Source organism: Oncorhynchus mykiss, chromosome 12, assembly GCF_013265735.2.
Source record: "Oncorhynchus mykiss isolate Arlee chromosome 12, USDA_OmykA_1.1, whole genome shotgun sequence".
Taxonomy (NCBI): Eukaryota; Metazoa; Chordata; class Actinopteri; order Salmoniformes; family Salmonidae; genus Oncorhynchus; species Oncorhynchus mykiss.
The window spans coordinates 19,287,685-19,307,195 of record NC_048576.1 but is presented as its reverse complement, the minus strand read 5'-3'; the positions used below and the strand labels follow the sequence as shown (position 1 = coordinate 19,307,195).

At 40.3% G+C, this 19,511-nt stretch overlaps 2 protein-coding genes and 3 non-coding genes across 5 annotated transcripts; all 5 read left to right on the top strand.

The window, feature by feature from the left end:
- The first annotated feature begins 6,111 nt into the window (after positions 1–6,111).
- Positions 6,112–9,103, top strand: LOC110537136 (60S ribosomal protein L17). The gene is made up of 7 exons (XM_021622937.2): positions 6,112–6,152; positions 6,618–6,667; positions 6,952–6,992; positions 7,297–7,431; positions 7,857–7,955; positions 8,464–8,655; positions 9,024–9,103. The coding sequence occupies exons 2-7, from the start codon at positions 6,628–6,630 to the stop codon at positions 9,069–9,071; spliced, it is 555 nt and encodes a 184-aa protein (XP_021478612.1). The 5' UTR covers positions 6,112–6,152; positions 6,618–6,627; the 3' UTR covers positions 9,072–9,103.
- Positions 6,801–6,870, top strand: LOC118937913. The gene has a single exon (XR_005035322.1). It is a non-coding gene; the product is annotated as a small nucleolar RNA SNORD58 (small nucleolar RNA).
- Positions 7,678–7,747, top strand: LOC118937911. Its single transcript, XR_005035320.1, has one exon. It is a non-coding gene; the product is annotated as a small nucleolar RNA SNORD58 (small nucleolar RNA).
- Positions 8,864–8,933, top strand: LOC118937912. The gene has a single exon (XR_005035321.1). It is a non-coding gene; the product is annotated as a small nucleolar RNA SNORD58 (small nucleolar RNA).
- Positions 9,104–15,293: 6,190 nt separating the features above from the next.
- LOC110537135 (homeobox protein Nkx-6.1) lies at positions 15,294–19,301 on the top strand. The gene is made up of 3 exons (XM_021622936.2): positions 15,294–16,436; positions 16,807–16,979; positions 17,747–19,301. Exons 1-3 carry the CDS (start codon positions 15,890–15,892, stop codon positions 17,990–17,992), a joined length of 966 nt encoding a protein of 321 aa, XP_021478611.1. The 5' UTR covers positions 15,294–15,889; the 3' UTR covers positions 17,993–19,301.
- Positions 19,302–19,511: the final 210 nt, after the last annotated feature.

Below are 19,511 nucleotides of genomic sequence, written 5' to 3'. Positions count from 1 at the left end.
ACAAATATGCATCACAGAACTTTAAAAAATAATAAGGCCATGGATCTTCAAACCAGTCAGTATCTGGTGGATATTCCTGCAGTCAGCATGCAAATTGCATTCTCCCTCAACTTGAGACATCTGTGACATCGTGTTTTGTGACAAAACTGTACATTTCAGAGTGGCCTTTTATTGTCCCCAGCACAAGATGCACCTGTGTAATGATCATGCTGTTTAATCAGCTTATTGATATGCCACTCCTGTCAGGTGGATGGATTATCTTGGCAAAGGAGAAATGCTCACTAACAGGGATGTAAACAAATTTGTGCACAAAATGTGAGAGAAATAAGCTTTTTGTGTGGATGGAAAATGTTTTATATTTTTGTTGAGTGTATTATGTAAGATCAGGGGACTGCCTTTATGCCAAGGAAATTCAAGTTCAGCTGGATTTGAAAAGATATTTAATTTTAACATATCCTGATCAAACCATGGTGTGATGTATATGTGATATGCCATTTCAACTTCAGTAAGAAAGGTACTCAGTTTCTCATTAGACTTGTTCAAAAATGATCATTGTATGTAAATAAAATATAATAATGTTCTCTAAAGGAAACAGAAAAAGAAGACCTCTGTAGGTGTTGAGTTTTAAGTCTTCAACAGACTATTTGTGGTCATGTTGGAAGAGGAATTTATTTCAAGATGTTTTTTCACTGCTATGGGGAGATACTGCAATATGTTTAAAACATGGAAGAAACAAGTTAATATACCTTTTGTGTGTAATATATTTATTTTGGTACATCAACACAAGTTGTCACCACTCAACATTATTTACAGTGCGACGTTGTGCATGGCTGTCTTGGCCAATGTGAGAGTGTACATACAATTTTATATGTGGCTGGTCAAACCATCTCCCAACACAACATATAAAGCACAACATACAAGTATGCTAACTACTGGTTTTCATATTACCATATTGTTGTGTCTTTTTCATTTCACCTTTTTTGTCCCCAATTTCGTGGTATCCAATTGGTAGTAGTTAGTCTTTTCTCATCGCTGCAACTCCCGTGCGGACTCGGGAGAGGAGAAGGTCGAGAGCCATGCGTCCTCCGAAACACAACCCAACCTAGCCGCACTGCTTTTTGACACAATGCACATCCAACCCGGAAGCCAGCCGCACCAATGTGTCGGAGGAAACACTGTACACTGACACTGACACTGACCGGCCCGCCACTCGAGACAAGGACATCCCTGCCGGCCAAACCCTCCCTAACCCGGACGACGCTGGGCCATGGACCTCCCGGTCGCGGCCGGCTACCAAGAATCTCTGGTGGCACAGCTAGCATTGCGATGCAGTGCCTTAGACCACTGCGCCACCTGGGAGGCCCCGTCTTTTTCATTTCTACTTCTTTTACACACTACTACCAAAGATTTGTATAACTAAACCAAGATTGACCACAGCCTGTCTGTTAGGGAAGGCATACTCTGTGAATTGCGCGTGTGCAATAATTCAATTAGCCTTTTCCATCCTAAACAACAACATTTTTTGAAACTTTCGTCAGAGATTCTAGTTTTGGAAACAGAAAACTGTATTGAGATTAAATGTTTAATCGATGAGAAAATTAGCAGAATTTCGGCCAAAATCCATCTCGTTCCATCTTCTCCTACTGCCAGCCAACTGGGCTTCCTCCGTGGTAACGTCAAGCTGATGCTTCACATTTATACATCTGGTGAAATATCTGTCCCATTGTTATATCTGTGCTACTACTGTAGATATGATGGCTCTATGACCTTTATGGGAATAATAGTTTGATACTGCTCGATGACTGTTTATATATCTTGACATTGAGGATCACAACCAATAACATTTCTAAAAAAAAAATCACACATTTTACATATTGATAAGAGTCGAGAGTCTAGTTTCTCTACCCTCTGTATTTGAATGGAAGTTCTTACTCTGGTTCTGCCAACTACACATTAAATCAAATCAATTTGTATTTGTCACATGTGCCGAATAAAACAGGTGTAGACCTTACAGTGAAATGCTTACTTAGAAGCTCTTTCCCAACGACGCAGAGTTAAATAAAATTCAAATAAAAATGCATGAGAAACAAAACACACAAGAATGAAGCTATAGTATATACAAGTAGTACCAATACCATGTCAATGTGCAGGGATATGTGGTAATTTAGGTAGATATGTACATGTAGGCAGGGGTAAAGTGACAAGGTATCAGGATATACACTCAGTGGTAAGTTTATTATGTACACCCATCTAGTACCGGGTCGGACCCTCCTTTGCCACCAGAACAGCCTGACTGCCATCAGCATGACACAACAGGAATCGTTATTCGTCGTACCAGGCAATGTTTTTCAACTTTCCCATGTCTGTTGGAAAGCACACTGAACCAGGTCTTCCTCTAGGATTTTGGATGTGCTGAGCTCTATTTTGTTTATTTTAATCCTTTAAAAAAAGTTGGTGTCGATGACAAGCATACCCATAACATGATGCAGCCACCACCATGCTTGAAAATATGAAGAGCGGTATTCAGTGAGGTGTTGTGTTGGATTTGCCCCAAACATAACACTTTGTATTCAGGACATTAAGTTAATTTCTTTGCCACATTTTTTGCAGTTTTACTTTAGTGCCTTATTGAAAACTGGATGCATGTTTTGGAATATTTTTACTCTGTATAGGCTTCCTTCTTTTCACTCTTGTCAGTTAGGTTTGTTTTGTGGAGTAACTACAATGTTTTGATCCATCCTCATTTTTCTCCTATCACAGCCATTAAACTCTATAACAATTTAAAAGTCACCGTTGGCCTCATGGTGAAATCCATGCGTGGTTTCCTTCCTTCTCCCCGGCAACTGAGTTATGGACACTTGTATCTTTGTAGTGACTGGGTGTATTGATACACAATCCAAAGTCTAATTAATAACTTCACCATGCCCAAAGGGATATTCAATGTATGTTTTGTTGTGTTTTTTCATCTACCAATAGGTGCCTTTCTTTGCAAGGCATTGGAAAATCACCCTGGTCTTTGTGGTTGAATCTGTGTTTGAAATGTACTGCTTGATTGAGGAACCTTACAGATAAGTGTATGTGTGGGTTACAGAGATGAGGTAGTCATTTAAAATAATATGAACCACTATTATTGCACACAGAGTGTGTCCATGCAACCTATTGTGACTTGTTAAGCAAATTTTTACTCCTGAACTTATTTAGGCTTGCCATAACAAAGCGGTTGAATACTTATTGACTCAGCACATTTCAGCTTTGAATTTTTAATTAATTTGTAAACATTTCTAAAAACACTTCTGTATTGGCATATTGTGTGCAGGCCAGTGACACCAAATCTAAATTTAATCAATCATACATTCAGACACAACCAAATGTGGAAAAAGTCAAGGGGTGTGAATAGTCTCTGAAGGCACTGTATATCCTGATGCCTAGTCACCTTACCAATATACTGTACATACAGTATCTACTTCTATCCCTCCACATGGTAAATATGGTATTTGAACTGACCCTGTATAAAGCTTCTTACATTCTCATGTTCTTCTGATTTCAATTTATTGTTTGTTTTTGTTCTACCGTACATTAGTTTTAGTGCTTCATTGATATTGATTGTTGGGTTTGGAGCTTGCATGAAAGGCATTTCACTGTACTTGTGCACGTGACAAAAAAATATATATATACAGTACCAGTCAAAAGTTTGTACACACCTACTCATTCAAGGGTTTCTTTATTTGTACTATTTTAAACATTGCAGAACAATAGTGAAGACATCAAACTATGAATTAACACATATGGAATCATGTAGTTATAACGACACAAGGAGAGACCCAGATGCAGACACGGGAGGCAGATGGTTTGAGCTCTGATATTTATTTTAGACTATTCTGCCTAATCCTGACCTCGAGTCTGCCTGCCGCCCTGTACCGTTTTGGACTCTGACCCACCAGGTCAGGCAGACTCGAGGTCAGAGGCAGGCAGAATGGTCAGGCAGGCGGGCACAGAGTCAGGACAGGCAAGGGTCAGAACCAGGAGGATGAGAAGAACAGAGACTGGGTGAAACAGGCGCTAGGAGAAAAACACTGGTTGACTTGGCAAACAAGACAAACTGGCACAGACAGACAGAAAACACAGGTATAAATACACAGGGGATAATGGGGAAGATGGGCGACACCTAGAGGGGGGTGGAGACAAGTACAAGGACAGGTGAGACAGATCAGGGTGTGACAGTAGTAACCAAAACAGTGTTAAACAAATCCAAATATATTTATATTTGAGATTATTCAAAGTAGCCACCCTTTGTCTTGATGACAGATTTGCACACTAGCTTCACATGGAATGCTTTTCCAACAGTCTTGAAGGAGTTCCCACATATGCTGAGCACTTGTTGGCTGCTTTTCCTTCACTCTGCGGTCCAACTCATCCCAAACCATCTCAGTTGGGTTGAGATTGGGTGATTGTGGAGGCCAGGTCATCTGATGCAGCACTCCATCACTCTCCTTCTTGGTCAAATAGCCCTTACACAGCCTGGAGGTGTGTTGGGTTATTGTTCTGTTGAAAAACAAATGATAGTCCCACTAAGCACAAACCAGATGGGATGGCGTATCACTGCAGAATGTTGTGGTAGCCATGCTGGTTAAGTGTGCCTTGAATTCTAAATAAATTACAAATGGTGTCACCACCAAAGCACCCCCACACCTCCTCCTCCATGCTTCACAGTGGGAACCACACAGCCGGAGATCATCCGTTCACCTACTCTGCATCTTGCAAAGACACAGCGGTTGGAACCAAAAATCTCACATTTGGACTCATCAGACCAAAGGACAGATTTCCACTGGTCTAATGTCCAATGGCCAAAAGCAAGTCTCTTCTTCTTATCAGTGTCCTTTGGTAGTGGTTTCTTTGCAGCAATTAACCATGACGTCCTGATTCATGCAGTCACCTCTGGACAGTTTATGTTGAGATGTGTATGTTACTTGAACTCCGTGAAGCATTTATTTGGGCTACAATTTCTGGTAACTCTAATGACTCTGGGTCTTTCTTTGCTGTGGCGGTCCTCATGAGAGCCAGTTTCATCATAGCGCTTGATGGTTTTTGCGACTGCACTTGAAGAAACTTTCAAAGTTATTGGAATGTTCCGGATTGACTGACCTTCATGTCCTAAAGTAATGATGGACTGTCGTTTCTCTTTGCTTATTTGAGCTGTTTTTGACATAATATGGACTTGGTCTTTTACAAAATAGGGCTATCTTTTGTATACCACCCCTACCTTGTCACAACACAATTGATTGGCTCAAATGCATCAAGAAGGAAAGAAATTCCAGAAATTAACTTTTAACAAGGCACACCTGTTAATTGAAATCCATTCTAGGTGACTACCTCATGAAGCTGGTTGAAAGAATGCCATAAGTGTGCAAGGCTGTCATCAAGGCAAAGGGTGGCTACTTTGAAGAATCTCAAATTTAAAATATATTTTAAATTAACACTTTTTGGTTACTACATGATTCTTTCTATATGTGTTATCTCATAGTTTTGATGTCTTCACTATTATTCTACAATGTAGAAAATAGTAGAAATGTAAAAAAGCCTGTTTATATATTTACAATATAATTTGTTAAAACTTGATAGATATTTGCGTTAAAGAAGCCCTCCATGTCTACCAATAAATACCATATAAGTGATCGACAGTCCAGAAAAAACATGATCATGGATCTACCTGACAATCTGCATTAGTTCTCTGATAACAAGAAGCTCTTTTGTAGATCAGTGATGTCACAGGTAGTACCATGTTGAATATTTGCCCAGGTAGCAGCACCAGGAAATGAGAGACTCTTTTAGCTGACAAACATTTGAATGATTAGCCCCTGCATTTGAGTGATGAGACCTGCAGCACACCATATAATTTGTGGTGGAGATGAGTGGTCCCCAAAACAACAGTACAAGCACATAAGGATGTATGATGTTATATTATACATATGAAGGTAGTTAGAGAAATGTGTGTCATCAATAAGTATTAATATTGTTATTTTCATTGGAATAAATGCTTGTCAGAAATTACACCAAAGAACCGTTAAAATTCCATAAAATCTCGCGAGAAGACATTCACGACTTCTACTCCCAGAATGCTCTTTTCTACCTCTTCCCTTCCGCGGCCTGAGAAAGTAAGTGAACAGATATACAAATGGGTCCGAAAATCCATCTAATCTCTTCAATATCTACGGCATCCCGACTCTTTAAATGTTTAATTTACATGTATTCCAACTACTACCAAGCAACGTTGGCGTTCATGCTTGTATCTTTTCAAGAAAATATTGTAATATTGGGGATTTTCTTGGCCCCATGTAGCACGCCGGTTTACAGCTTACGGTTTACCTTTGCTACCAACAAGAAAACGTCCTACGACTGAATCCGTATAAAAAATGCATTGTCGTATTGATGTAGTTATGTGATTTCTTCGTATTTGGTTGTAACTAAAGCAGAAACGTTCTAGTTATACTCACGTTAGCTAAGTAACACGTAGCGCATCCTCCAGTATGTCGGACTTGTTTTCTCAAACATCCCACTGACACGTTCGCCGATTAGGGCACCGGTCTGTTACAAACTAACAAACATGTTATCGTTTGCAGATCTCTGAAAATGGTCCGCTATTCGCTCGACCCCGAGAACCCGACTAAGTGTGAGTATCTACCGGGCGGTGATTGTCTCCCTGGCTTCATTCATTGGCTAGGTCGCTAATGCTAGCTAGGTACTACCCTCTGGCAGCGTGCATGGTTAAGTCTTAATAAGTCAAACGTACCCATATGCAGTGGTTGTAATGATGACTTTCTTAGGACACCTTTGGATTACCCATGAAAATAAATATGAATGAGGCTGAGCAACCGCATGTTCGTAAACTTATTATTGTTTAATCACCATACTTGTTTTGTGACCTCACTAATTGCTGGATCCCCCCCCCCACAGCATGCAAGTCGAGGGGCTCTAATCTCCGGGTTCACTTCAAGGTAAGGCGTTGTCTTTTCTGAGTGACACGTGAAGTTGATTTCTGTCTGGTTGTCTACTGTAGTTCTATCAATGTGGTAGTTACGTTTGTTGGTAATTGGTATTTATTGGTAGACATAAATGAGTACAGATTTAGGTGTGGTGCTTTGCTATGATGATAACATTGGAGACCTTTGGAATCAAATGTGACAATATCTAACAAATAACTGAGCAATTTTGCATCCATGCCTTTTGCACCAAATGTTATAACATGTTATTTATATATGTAAGACTACTATTGATTTTTAAAAACATTTTCTCCATCAGAACACCCGTGAGACAGCTCAGGCCATCAAAGGCATGCACATCCGCAAGGCCACCAAGTACCTGAAGGATGTTACCGTCAAGCATCAGTGTGTTCCCTTCCGCCGCTACAATGGGGGTGTTGGCAGGTGTGCCCAGGTGAGCTTCAATTATAGTTGACCTAGCCTCTATTGAAATGGCTTTAGGGGAGACTGCTTGGTATCTTTATGAGAATGTTAACTCTTTCCTGTATTTCCCATTGAAAAGCAGTGGGATTTTAAGTTTAAAAAAATGCCGTTTGAGACTGGTACAAAATGCCTTACAATATTTCTGGCATCAGAAATTGTGAAAAGGTGTCAGACCTTGTACTTGTATGTTTTTTAAATGCGTGCCTGAATGAAATGGTTGCAGTGATGACTTTCTTAGGACACCTTTGGATTACCCATGAAAAGAAACATGAATGAGGCTGAGCAACTACACATTTACATTTATGCCTACATTAATCTGTCCCAATGTGGACCAGAAATGGGGTCACTTAATCTGGCCCAGTCTGGTATGCACAACTGAAAACCTTTCTTCTGCAGGCCAAGCAGTTTGACTGGACACAGGGACGCTGGCCCAAGAAGAGTGCGGAGTTCCTTCTCCACATGCTGAAGAACGCTGAGAGCAACGCTGAGCTAAAGGTAAGGTTGAGTTATTTGCTAGACCTGAGATTTATTGTGCCATGCCTGTAGTGGAGAGTATTACTTTTTTCATGGCTTTCTCTTGTCCCTCTGCTGTAGACATGGTGAGCAATGTGTTTGGACCATGGAATCTCAATAAAATCACTATTGAATCTTAATTCATATAGAATCGCAATACATGTTGCATCGGCACCTAAAGTATAGTGATGATATCGTATTGTGAAGTCCTTGGCAATTCCTAGCCCTAGTGTAGAGATGGGTGAAAGTATGATGCTATCAAACTTGTAGCAAAGTCTGCATGTTTGGGATTTGTTTTATTTGTGTTCAAGCTGTGTAATGTACACTTCATAATTTCAATGACCGTTAACCATTAAAATTATCTTGGAATTGAGTTGTCATGATTCTTGTATGACCAATCTAATTTGGTATGCATTAAGTACTGTATATTTCTGACAACAAAGTGGATGATTTACTTGTTGACCGGTTTGTCTTTGCTCTATTCGGACAGGGTCTGGATGTAGACTCCCTGGTGATCGAGCACATCCAAGTGAACAAGGCCCCCAAGATGCGCAGACGCACATACCGTGCCCACGGTCGCATCAACCCCTACATGAGCTCTCCATGCCACATTGAGATGATCCTCACAGAGAAGGAGCAGATTGTTCCCAAACCAGAGGAGGAGGTCGCCACTAAGAAAAAGGTGCACGCGCCAAAGCCTTTTGCACAATTTGCTTAGTATCTTTTTCATAATATTTACTCTTCCACATTTCTCATGTAAAATCAGCGTCATTAGAAGGAACCGTTCTGCAGATGGGAACAAAATGGTTTACTGTCCTTCTGGCATCATAAATCATGAAGTCTTATCAGACCTTACCATTATGGTTTTTATACATTCCTGTATGAGATGGTTGCAATGATGACTTTCTTAGGACACCTTTGGATTACCCATGAAAAGAAATGTGAACGAGGCTGAGCAACCACATATTTACATTTTTCATTCTGTTCGTATGTGGGTATTATCAGAATTGGTATGGTGGATATGTTGGTCTGACATGCTTTGTCCTGCAGGTTTCTCAGAAGAAGCTGAAGAAGCAGAAACTCATGGCACGGGAGTAAATGTAAATAAAATGGAACCATTCTTACCAAAACAAAGTCTCACGCTTCATTACTTCAGGAGTGTATTTGGAAATTCCCTACTGCTCATGTAAAATGTTAAAATCTAATATTCCATATCAAAGCAAATGGTTTCAATCCAACCGACATAAGTGGACAATGCTTTTCAGATGCAGTTTGTTACTTGCTGAATTTTCACACACACAACTGAAAATATTGCAGGCTTATAAGAGATGAAGCCATTGTAAACTTCTATAACCACAGCATGCATGTACATGGTGAAATCAAGTATTTGTCACTAGTGACTAATGCAGTCTTATTCATAAGACAAACATGGCACATATTTCAGGAACACAGGATGTGTTAACATTTTTTATGGGGCTTTGGTGACAAAACAGATGGCACTGTGATAGACTGCATCCAGTTGAGTAGAGTTTTGGAGGCTATTTTATAGATGACATCACCAAAGTCGAGGATCGGTAGGATGGTCAGTTTTACGAGGGTATGTTTGGCAGCATGAGTGAAGGATGCTTTGTTGCGATTTAGGAAGCCGATTCTAGATTTCATTTTGGATTGGAGATGCTTAATGTGAGTCTGGAAGGAGAGTTTACAGTCTAACCAGACACCCAGGTATTTGTAGTTGTCCAAGTATTCTAGGTCAGCCGTCCAGAGTAGTGATGCTGGACGGGCGGGCAGTGATCGATTGAAAAGCATGCATTTAGTTTTACTTGCGTTTAAGAGCAGTTGGAGGCCATGGAAGGAGAGTTGTATGGCATTGAAGCTGGAGGTTAGTAAACACTGTGTCCAAGGAGGGGCCAGAAGTATAAAGAATGGTGTGGATCAGAGAATCACCAGCAGCAAGAGCAACATCATTGATGTATACAGAAAAGAGAGTCGGCCCGAGAATTGAACCCTGTGGCACACCCATAGAGACTGTCAGAGGTCTGGACAACAGGCCCTCCGATTTGACACACTGAACTATATCAGAGAAGTAGTTGGTAAACCAGGCGAGGCAATCATTTAAGAAACCAAGGCTGTCGAGTCTGCCAATAAGAATGTTGTGATTGACAGAGCCGAAAGCCTTGGCCAGGTCGATGAATACCTGCTGCACAGTAATGTCTCTTATCGATGGCGGTTATGATGTTGTTTAGAACCTTGAGCGTGGCTGAGGTGCACCCATGACCAGCTCTGAAACCAGATTGCATAGCGGAGAAGGTATGGTGGGATTCGAATTGGTCAGTAATCTGTTGGTTAACTTGGGATTCGAAGACCTTAGAAAGACAGTGTAGGATAGATATACAGTGGGGGAAAAAAGTATTTAGTCAGCCACAAATTGTGCAAGTTCTCCCACTTAAAAATATGAGAGGCCTGTAATTTTCATCATAGGTACACTTAAACTATGACAGACAAAATGAGGGAAAAAAATCCTGTATCCTGTATTAATGGCACCTGTTTGAACTTGTTATCAGTATAAAAGACACCTGTTCACAACCTCAAACAGTCACCCTCCAACTCCACTATGGCCAAGACCAAAGAGCTGTCAAAGGACACCAGAAACTAAATTGTAGACCTGCAACCAGGCTGGGAAGACTGAATCTGCAATAGGTAAGCAGCTTGGTTTGAAGAAATCAACTGTGGGAGCAATTATTAGGAAATGGAAGACATACAAGACCACTGATAATCTCCCTCGATCTGGGGCTCCACGCAAGATCTCACCCTGTGGGGTCAAAATGTTCACAGAAACAGTGAGCAAAAATCCCAGAACCACACGGGGGGACCTAGTGAATGACCTGCAGAGAGCTGGGACCAAAGTAACAAAGCCTACCACCAGCAAGGGCATTGAAGATGAAACGTGGCTGGGTCTTTCAGCATGACAATGATCCCAAACACACCGCCCAACCGGGCAACGGAATGGCTTCGTAAGAAGCATTTCAAGGTCCTGGAGTGGCCTAGCCAGTCTCCAGATCTCAAACCCATAGAAAATCTTTGGAGGGAGTTGAAAGTCTGTGTTGCCCAGCAACATCCCCAAAACATCACTGCTCTAGAGGAGATCTGCATGGAGGAATGGGCCAAAATACCAGCAACAGTGTGTGAAAACCTTGTGAAGACTTACAGAAAACGTTTGACCTCTGTCATTGCCAACAAGGGGTATATAACAAAGTATTGAGATAAACTTTTGTTATTGACCAAATACTTATTTTCCACCATCATTTGTAAATAAATTCATTAAAAATCCTACAATGTGATTTTTTTTTCTCATTTTGTCTGTCATAGTTGAAGTGTACCTATGATGAAAATTACAGGCCTCTCATCTTTTTAAGTGGGAGAACTTGCACAATTGGTGGGTGACTAAATACTTTTTTGCCCCACTGTAGGTCTGTAGCAGTTTGGGTCTAGAGTGTCACCCCCTTTGAAGAGGGGGATGACAGCGGCAGCTTTCCAATCTTTGGGAATCTCAGACGATACGAAAGAGAGGTTGAACAGGCTAGTAATAGGGGTTGCAACAATTTTGGCAGATAATTTTAGAAAGAGAGGGTCCAGATTGTCTAGCCCGGCTGATTTTGCAGCTCTTTCAGAACATTGGCTATCTGGATTTGGGTGAAGAAGAAATGGTGGGGGCTTTGGCGGGTTGCTGTGGAGGGTGCCGGGCAGTTGACCGGGGTAGGGGTAGCCAGGTGGAAAGCATGGCCAGCCGTAGAGAAATGCTTATTAAAATTCTCAATTATAGTGGATTTATCGGTGGTGACAATGTTTCCTAGCCTCAGAGCAGTGGGCAGCTGGGAGGAGGTGCTCTTATTCTCCATGGACTTTACAGTGTCCCAGAACTTTTTTGAGTTTCTGTTTGAAAAAGCTTGCCTTAGCTTTTCTAACTGGCTGTGTATATTTGTTCCAAACTTCCCTGAAAAGTTGCATATCACGGGGGCTATTTGATGCTAATGCAGAACGCCACAGGATGTTTTTGTGCTGATCAAGGGCAGACAGGTCTGGCGTGAACCAAAAATCAACTTTAGGAGACGGTCCTGGTGCTTGCTGGACTTTCCTCGGTGCTCTGAAGCCTTCTTCACAACAATTGAACCGCTCTCATTGAAGTTCTTGATGATCCGGCCCAGCTCATGGTGCAGCACTTCTTCCGGATCCATGGACTTCCGGTTGACATAGTCTCCGATCGCAGCCCTCAGTTCTCGTCCCGGTTCTGGAAGGCGTTCTGCACCCTCAATGGGTCATTGGCCAGCCTGTCATCCCCAGTCTAATGGCCAGTTGGAGTGTGCCAATCACCACCTGGGGCCAGCAACGTGTGTGGGTGGAATACACCCGCAACACCCTACCCTGCTCGGCCACTGGTCTCTTGCCCTTTGAGTGTTCCTTGGGATATCAGCCCCCACTCTTCCCTGAGCAAGAGGAAGAAGTCAGCATACCCTCTGCTCAGATGTTCGTCCGCCGCTGTCGTCGTACCTGGAAGAGAGCCCGGTCCGCTCTTCTCAAGACCATCTCCAGATATTACTGACCTCTTTCTGCCCTTGACCTGCCCCCTGTGTTAAAATAAACCTTCTGAGATTCTAACTATCCACTTCCTGTGTCTGCATCTGGGTCTTATCCTGAGTCGTGATAATTTCCTTTAATAAAAGGTAGGCCTATGGCATACATACCCCCTAAATTCGAGTGTTGGATATAACCTAACAGCCCTTCACTGATATGGAGGAAGGCTATTTAAGGAGTCCATGGTGGGTGGAGAAATTGACCACAAATCTAAAGTCTAATTTCATCTTTCAAACAGGTAGGCCTACCTCGTATTTCTTAAATAGGAAGAAATAGGCTCCAACACAAAGCCCTCTTGTTGTTAGTAAAGTTTAATTAAAATTAAGACATAGAAATGAATTATGCCTACTCAAATGTGCCTAATCTCAGCACCATGAGCTGCCGTTTTCCGGTTGATTGCGCTGAGGCTGCTGCTTCAAGTTTCAGCCACACAATGTAAATTACTCGAATCTGGCTTATTGTGAAGTCAATAACTCTGATACATACATTATGGGCAAGAAACATACTGTTTTTAATCAAATCAATTATAGTAGCAAGCTATCAAAATGTACCTCCGGTCCTTCCGATCTTCGCGCGCTCCTCAAACTGAACATAGTCTTTAGTAACGCTATTCAACTCTTAGGTCTGTAACCTGCTGGTTTTCTGTTCTACCTGATAATTAATTGCACCCAACTAAATCAGTCCTTGATTAAAGGGCAACAATGAAAAAACGCAGTTGAACTGACTTCGAGGTCCAGAGTTGAGTTTGAATGGGCTATAGGCTAGTCCGCCCGCGCACCGTTTAGGGAAGAAGCCTTTGAGTCTCCTGTACTGCCACGGTAGGCCTACACAGCACAGCCATTGGTTAGGCAGCACACAAACATGCTTATGATCAGCAAGAGCAGAGCCGACTGGGAATCAGGGTTGGAATTTCCATTACAGTGTGTAATGCATCCTAGTTTTATTTATACCATCCCACCAGCTATCCCACAAATATACCTTTGCCCGTGCTTCTCCGAGCATGCACTTTGTAGCCTATAGGCTATGGATCATTTGATTGAGCTCACACTAAATAGCCTATCGGTGCACTTGATATTACGTGCTCAGCGGAGAATCAGAGGTGAGGGGCGGCATCGGACACAAATGGATATTTAGCCTAATAAGCAACTAACTAAAACTAACTCTAAAATGAGAAATATTGAAATGTCATCAAGTACAAATTACATGACTCCACTGGACTAGATTGAAAAAATATGAATCCCTCCCCTTGACTGAAATTGAAAAAGCATGACCCTCCCCCATTTCCTCCAGGTAAACATTCTGTTAATCTCGATCCATTCCTTAGAATAAAAATATATAATCAGTTGAGGTCCAGATTTTATAAAATGTAAAGTAATTGCTAGAAAATATTGGGGAAATTCAGCGTTTTATTAATTGCAGTATTAGAGTATACCACAGGGTGTCACTGGTGTCTTGCAATCCTTAAATCTAGTATAGGGCGCACTGTAGCCTAGACCTACTGAAACAGCGGTGATACATATACTTTTTTTTCTCCAATGCAGAATAATAATATTGACATCCGTTGTTAAAGACTTTTAAGTCTTCAATAGCCGATTTATTTAATGGTTATTCGTGCATTGCATTTTCTCACTCTCAATTGATAGCCTATTGCCAGGCAGCATATACCGATGCTTGAATTAAAATCAATACCAGACCGTTACCAATAAGCATTTGATAATAGTATAGCCGGTGAAACAATATCCTAATAAAGACATGTACAATTATTTTGAGGATGTCATACAGAGACAAAAAGTCCCCATATGTATTTATATTAAAATAGTTAAAGTCTTGAGTGTTCTCAATATTGATCTAATTAGGCTACAAAAGCACAAACACACGCATACAGACACGTGCTACATTTTAATCCAGGAGCACATAAATTACAACGTTTGGCCTACTATTTGGCCTTGTTGAATTTATAATAGATCATGGAGTATTACCTATATTTAGGTCTATCTATGGCTTAATGCAGAGCCATATATTTAGATACATGGCTAAATGCATATCTCAATAAACTATGCAGCTTCTTTATTCATTAAAATGTTATTTGTCACATGCGCTGAATACAACAGGTGTAGTAGACCTTACAGTGAAATGCTTTAGTCTACAATTCATGTGAATGAATATGGATGGATAAACTACATTTGGATCTAGTAGTCTATGTCACATGATGAGCAACAAACTAAAACTGGACAGTTTTATCTCCATCTCTTCCTTCAAAGACTCAGTCATGGACACTCTTACTGACAGTTGTGTCTTCTTCTCGTGATGTATTGTTGTCTCTACCTTCTTGCCTTTGTGCTGTTGTCTGTGCCCAATAATGTTTGTACTATGTTGTGTTGCTACCATGTTGACGTCATGTTGCATTGCAACCATGCTGTGTTCTCGTGTGTTGCTGCCATGCTATGTTGTTTGTTTTAAGTCTCTCTTTATGTAGTGTTGTGGTGTCTCTTGTCGTGATGTGTATTTTGTCCTATATTTTTATTCCTATTTTTATTCCTGTCCTTTTATCTAAAAAATAGATGTAGAATGGACTCGGTTGATTCGGTTCCTTTTGTGTTTAATAGCGGTTCGGATTGCAACTGTTTGAACGTGCAAATCAAAGCTATGAAAGCCAGCCAATGAGGACACACTCCTAAATCCTGTTGGCTCTTGCACTTCACACACTGCGTACGTCACCGTCGGATTACCCAATCGCAACATAAACACCTCATCTACTTTCTGTTTACTCTCAAAGTTTTTACTTTTGCTGCGAAAGACACACGAAAGTGATGATAATGTTTTATTATCTTAAAGATCGTCTTATGCATCGGAATGAAAGGGTAGCTTTTTATCTATAGATTTCAAACATTCAACAATATCAATTTCTCTAAAGCAGTCTGCCCAAATCAGTGAGGACAACTTCGGAAATTCATCCTATTTGAACGACTTCATTCCCAAGATTTACAAGGTTGAAGAAGCGGTGTTATCCCTGTAATAATAATTTTTGAATCTCTGCGAAATTAATCTGGGATTCCATGTTTCCATGTTTTAGTTTTAAAACAGGACATTTTCATTTTAGATAGACCATTTTTAAGGCGTGCACATTTTGAAGATTTGGGCTAATATAGGCCTACCCCAAAGGAAACGTGTATTGTGTTGTCTGTTGGTCGATTTGAGCAAAACTTTGCATTATTAGGCGTCTTGAGAGCGTGAGCATTGAGGATATTTTTTTACTAAACCATCACATTTACCTAGTCTCGGTTATGTTAGCAGTGGGGCAGATGGACGGGTCCCGACAGAGCGCTTTCCTCCTAAGCACCGCACCTTTAGCGGCTCTGCATAGCATGACGGAGATGAAGACCCCACTCTACCCAGCCTACACATTATCTTCCACCGGTCCGGCCTCTTCTACCTCACCTACTGCCACCTCTCCAAACCCCGGTGGCATCCCGATGTCCTCACCGGGGATCAAAACATCCTCCGGAATGTCATCTCTCGGATCGCTCCATCAATGCATTGCGCTAGGCACACCTCATGGAATAAACGACATCCTCAGTCGTCCTTCGGTCCTTGCCCCAGGAGCTGCTGCTGCCGTTGCTGCGTCCTCTTCTGCCGGCATCTTGTCCGGACTGCCCCGCTTCAGTAGCTTGAGCCCCCCGCCACCCCCTGGACTCTACTTCAGCCCCAGTGCTGTGGCAGTGGCTCGCTACCCCAAGCCCTTGACAGACCTTCCAGGCAGGACCCCGATATTCTGGCCAGGAGTCATGCAAAGCCCACATTGGAGAGACGCCAGATTCGCATGTTCACCGCGTAAGTTACTAGTCCACGTTTTTAAACTATCTGAACTTTAATTTATCGTATTTTGATGCATGATGTAGGCCTATAGCTGGAGGGGTTAATAATTATTCCCCCAGTAGCCTATGATATTTCATCCTAAAAACTGAAGCAGATCTGACTTGAATGTTTAGCTGAAATGTGAATTAAAATGGACTAACAAAGGCTTATTTTATAACAGCTCAAATGAAGTTGATTGTGATATTATAATGAGAATAGCCTAACAGTAGGCCCATCCCAACATCAAATACATGTTAATAGCCTAATATTGGCACTTTATATCAATGCATAACAATAGGCGACATTTCCTTTAATGAATTAGAAGCTTTATGTTTTACATTTTCAGATCAAAATTCTATACTGCTTGACAAAGATGGAAAAAGAAAGCACACACGTCCCACCTTCTCTGGACAGCAAATATTTGCCCTAGAAAAGACTTTTGAACAAACGAAATATCTGGCTGGACCGGAGCGAGCACGACTGGCCTACTCGCTGGGAATGACAGAGAGCCAAGTAAAGGTAAGACATATTTTGAAATAGTCTTTATAAAGTCCAATAAGATGTATAATATTGTTTAATAAGTAACCTAGTTAACCTGTCACTAAGGAGGAGCACAAAGGCCTCTTGCATAGTCTCTTCTACTCAATTAGAATTTGTCTCACGCTTTCCATTAAAGTGCCTCATGCATTTTAGACAGTAATGTTTCTTTCGTTTCAATATTCATAAATAGATAGATATCGCCTACACTTAAAGTCGAATAACAGTTGTCAAACAAATCGAAATTAAAATGACTGTATTGCATTTAATAATACATCTTTAAAGATAATTCCCAAATAATTGTTGTCATATTCACAACTATAAATATTTCTACAATATTAGTATGTATAACTAATAAATTAATAATACATTACACTATAATTTAACCAGACAATTTGTTCATTTATGTCATGGAAATGTGGAAATAATGGTAGCAAAGTCTTGCACAGCAGTATATAGAAAATGTGCATGTTAGCAAACAACATGGAAGGAGGCAAATTAAACCTATGTTTTCTCTTTAGAAAAATATTGAGTCCCTTTTTCTGAATGCATTATTAGAATGACATATAACCTATTATTATTATCTGTTGACTTCACGTGACTTAGACGTATGCCCTTTTACTTTGGCAGGCCAAGGCTACATTCATTATTTGTTAATGTCTGGTTGTTAATCAATATCTTTGCAATAGAGTCATGTGTAATCATATTATTTGTTGATTTCACGTAATCAACGAATATTAACCTTTTAGGTGTGGTTTCAAAACCGAAGAACGAAATGGAGAAAACGCCACGCGGCTGAGATGGCTTCGGCAAAGAAGAAGCAGGATTCGGAGACGGAGAGGCTGAACGGGGCCTCGGAGAATGAAGAGGATGATGATGATTATAACAAGCCGTTGGACCCTAACTCAGACGACGAGAAAATAACACAATTACTGAAAAAACACAAACCAAACTCCTCACTCCTTATTAATACATCAGAAAACGACAGTTCGTAGACAGACACGGGGAAAAATACGTTTGATGAAACATTTAATCGTGGAACTGGTGCAGGTTGTGTCCCTTTTTTCGTCAACATTTTTAAATGAATAAGTTTGCACGAGGACGGAGGATCAAAGGAATAGACGCAATTGTGTAGTCTGGAACAGTGGCCAAAACATGGACACAATTTATAGAAGTTTGAACGTTACGAAGATGATACTTACATGTAAATAGAAACGTGAGTTGTATTCAATAGAAATTATATTACTGTGAATATTTATGTGTAAAAAACGTTTTTTTTTTGTACAGAAAGCACTGCTGAGTCTCTTCCTCTTAGTTGTTCTGACGTCTGACATCGTTACAGCTTTGTCAATTGCAAAAAGCATAGCCTATATTTTCATGTTTAGTTTTGTTTTTGAAACTTGACATATACATTGCATTTCATAGTGAAGTAAGAAGATCCACCAGTTTGTAGGGCCCAATTTTCAACCATTAGGGCTTCCAAAAAAATATCAGAACAAGCCTAACAGGCATCCCCATTGGTTCTGTGGACTATAAGAATCGTTTTTATAGATATATATTTACAAAATAAATGGAAATGAAATTAGCCACATATTTTAAGTGTAAAGAATACCGGTTGTGACGCAATTGAAGTACATTTGTAAAATAAATGCACATTGTGTGTTTCTCTAATGGTAAAATGGTTTCCCCTCACACTTTACTTAATTTATATAATATTTTAAGTTTGTAACAGTGATTGAATCCTGCAAAAATGTGTATCGCGGGTTCATATGTAATGCACTTTAAAAAAAAAAATAAAAGGTAAGATTAACGTTGCTTTACTCTGGATATATATAAAACAATTCAATTGCGTTCTTGGCAGTAATCACCTGATGGAGGACATAAAGGGAGAAAGAAGCATAGGAGGAAGCTCAAGTATTTGATTTAATTTTGTTTTATTTTATCTACCTATCAATTTATATTTGTGCACGCTAACGAAAGACACCTGAATGTATAACATGAATATGTAAATATATCATATTTGGAGATATGATGGCTACTATTCATCTTATTTGAGGGGTTATCTTTCTTAGCAGGGCGACGTAAAGTGGTTTTCTATTTGTTTATGCAAACATTTCATATGTATGTATGATGATTATGATAATTATGATTATTATTGATGATGATTACATTATGTCACTATTCCTTCCAAGACATGCGATGAGATAGGAACATCTATTGTTGCCTATAACCAAGCTTTAACAACAACAATAATGATTATTATTATTTATAATTATTAATATTTATAATAAAACTATAATAGCATCCACTCTCCAGTGCTTTTATAAAAAAATATTCTGCCCACTTTCCCTAGATTACTGAATCACAAAATAGAATTTTGAATTTCGAATCGAATAAGTAAGCCTTGACCACAGAGGGTCTAACTAGTAGCCTATTGTCTTGCATTTACAGCATCGCATATCGTCGATATTAATGAATTCAAATTGTGTATCTGGCTGAAATTGTTCTTTGTGT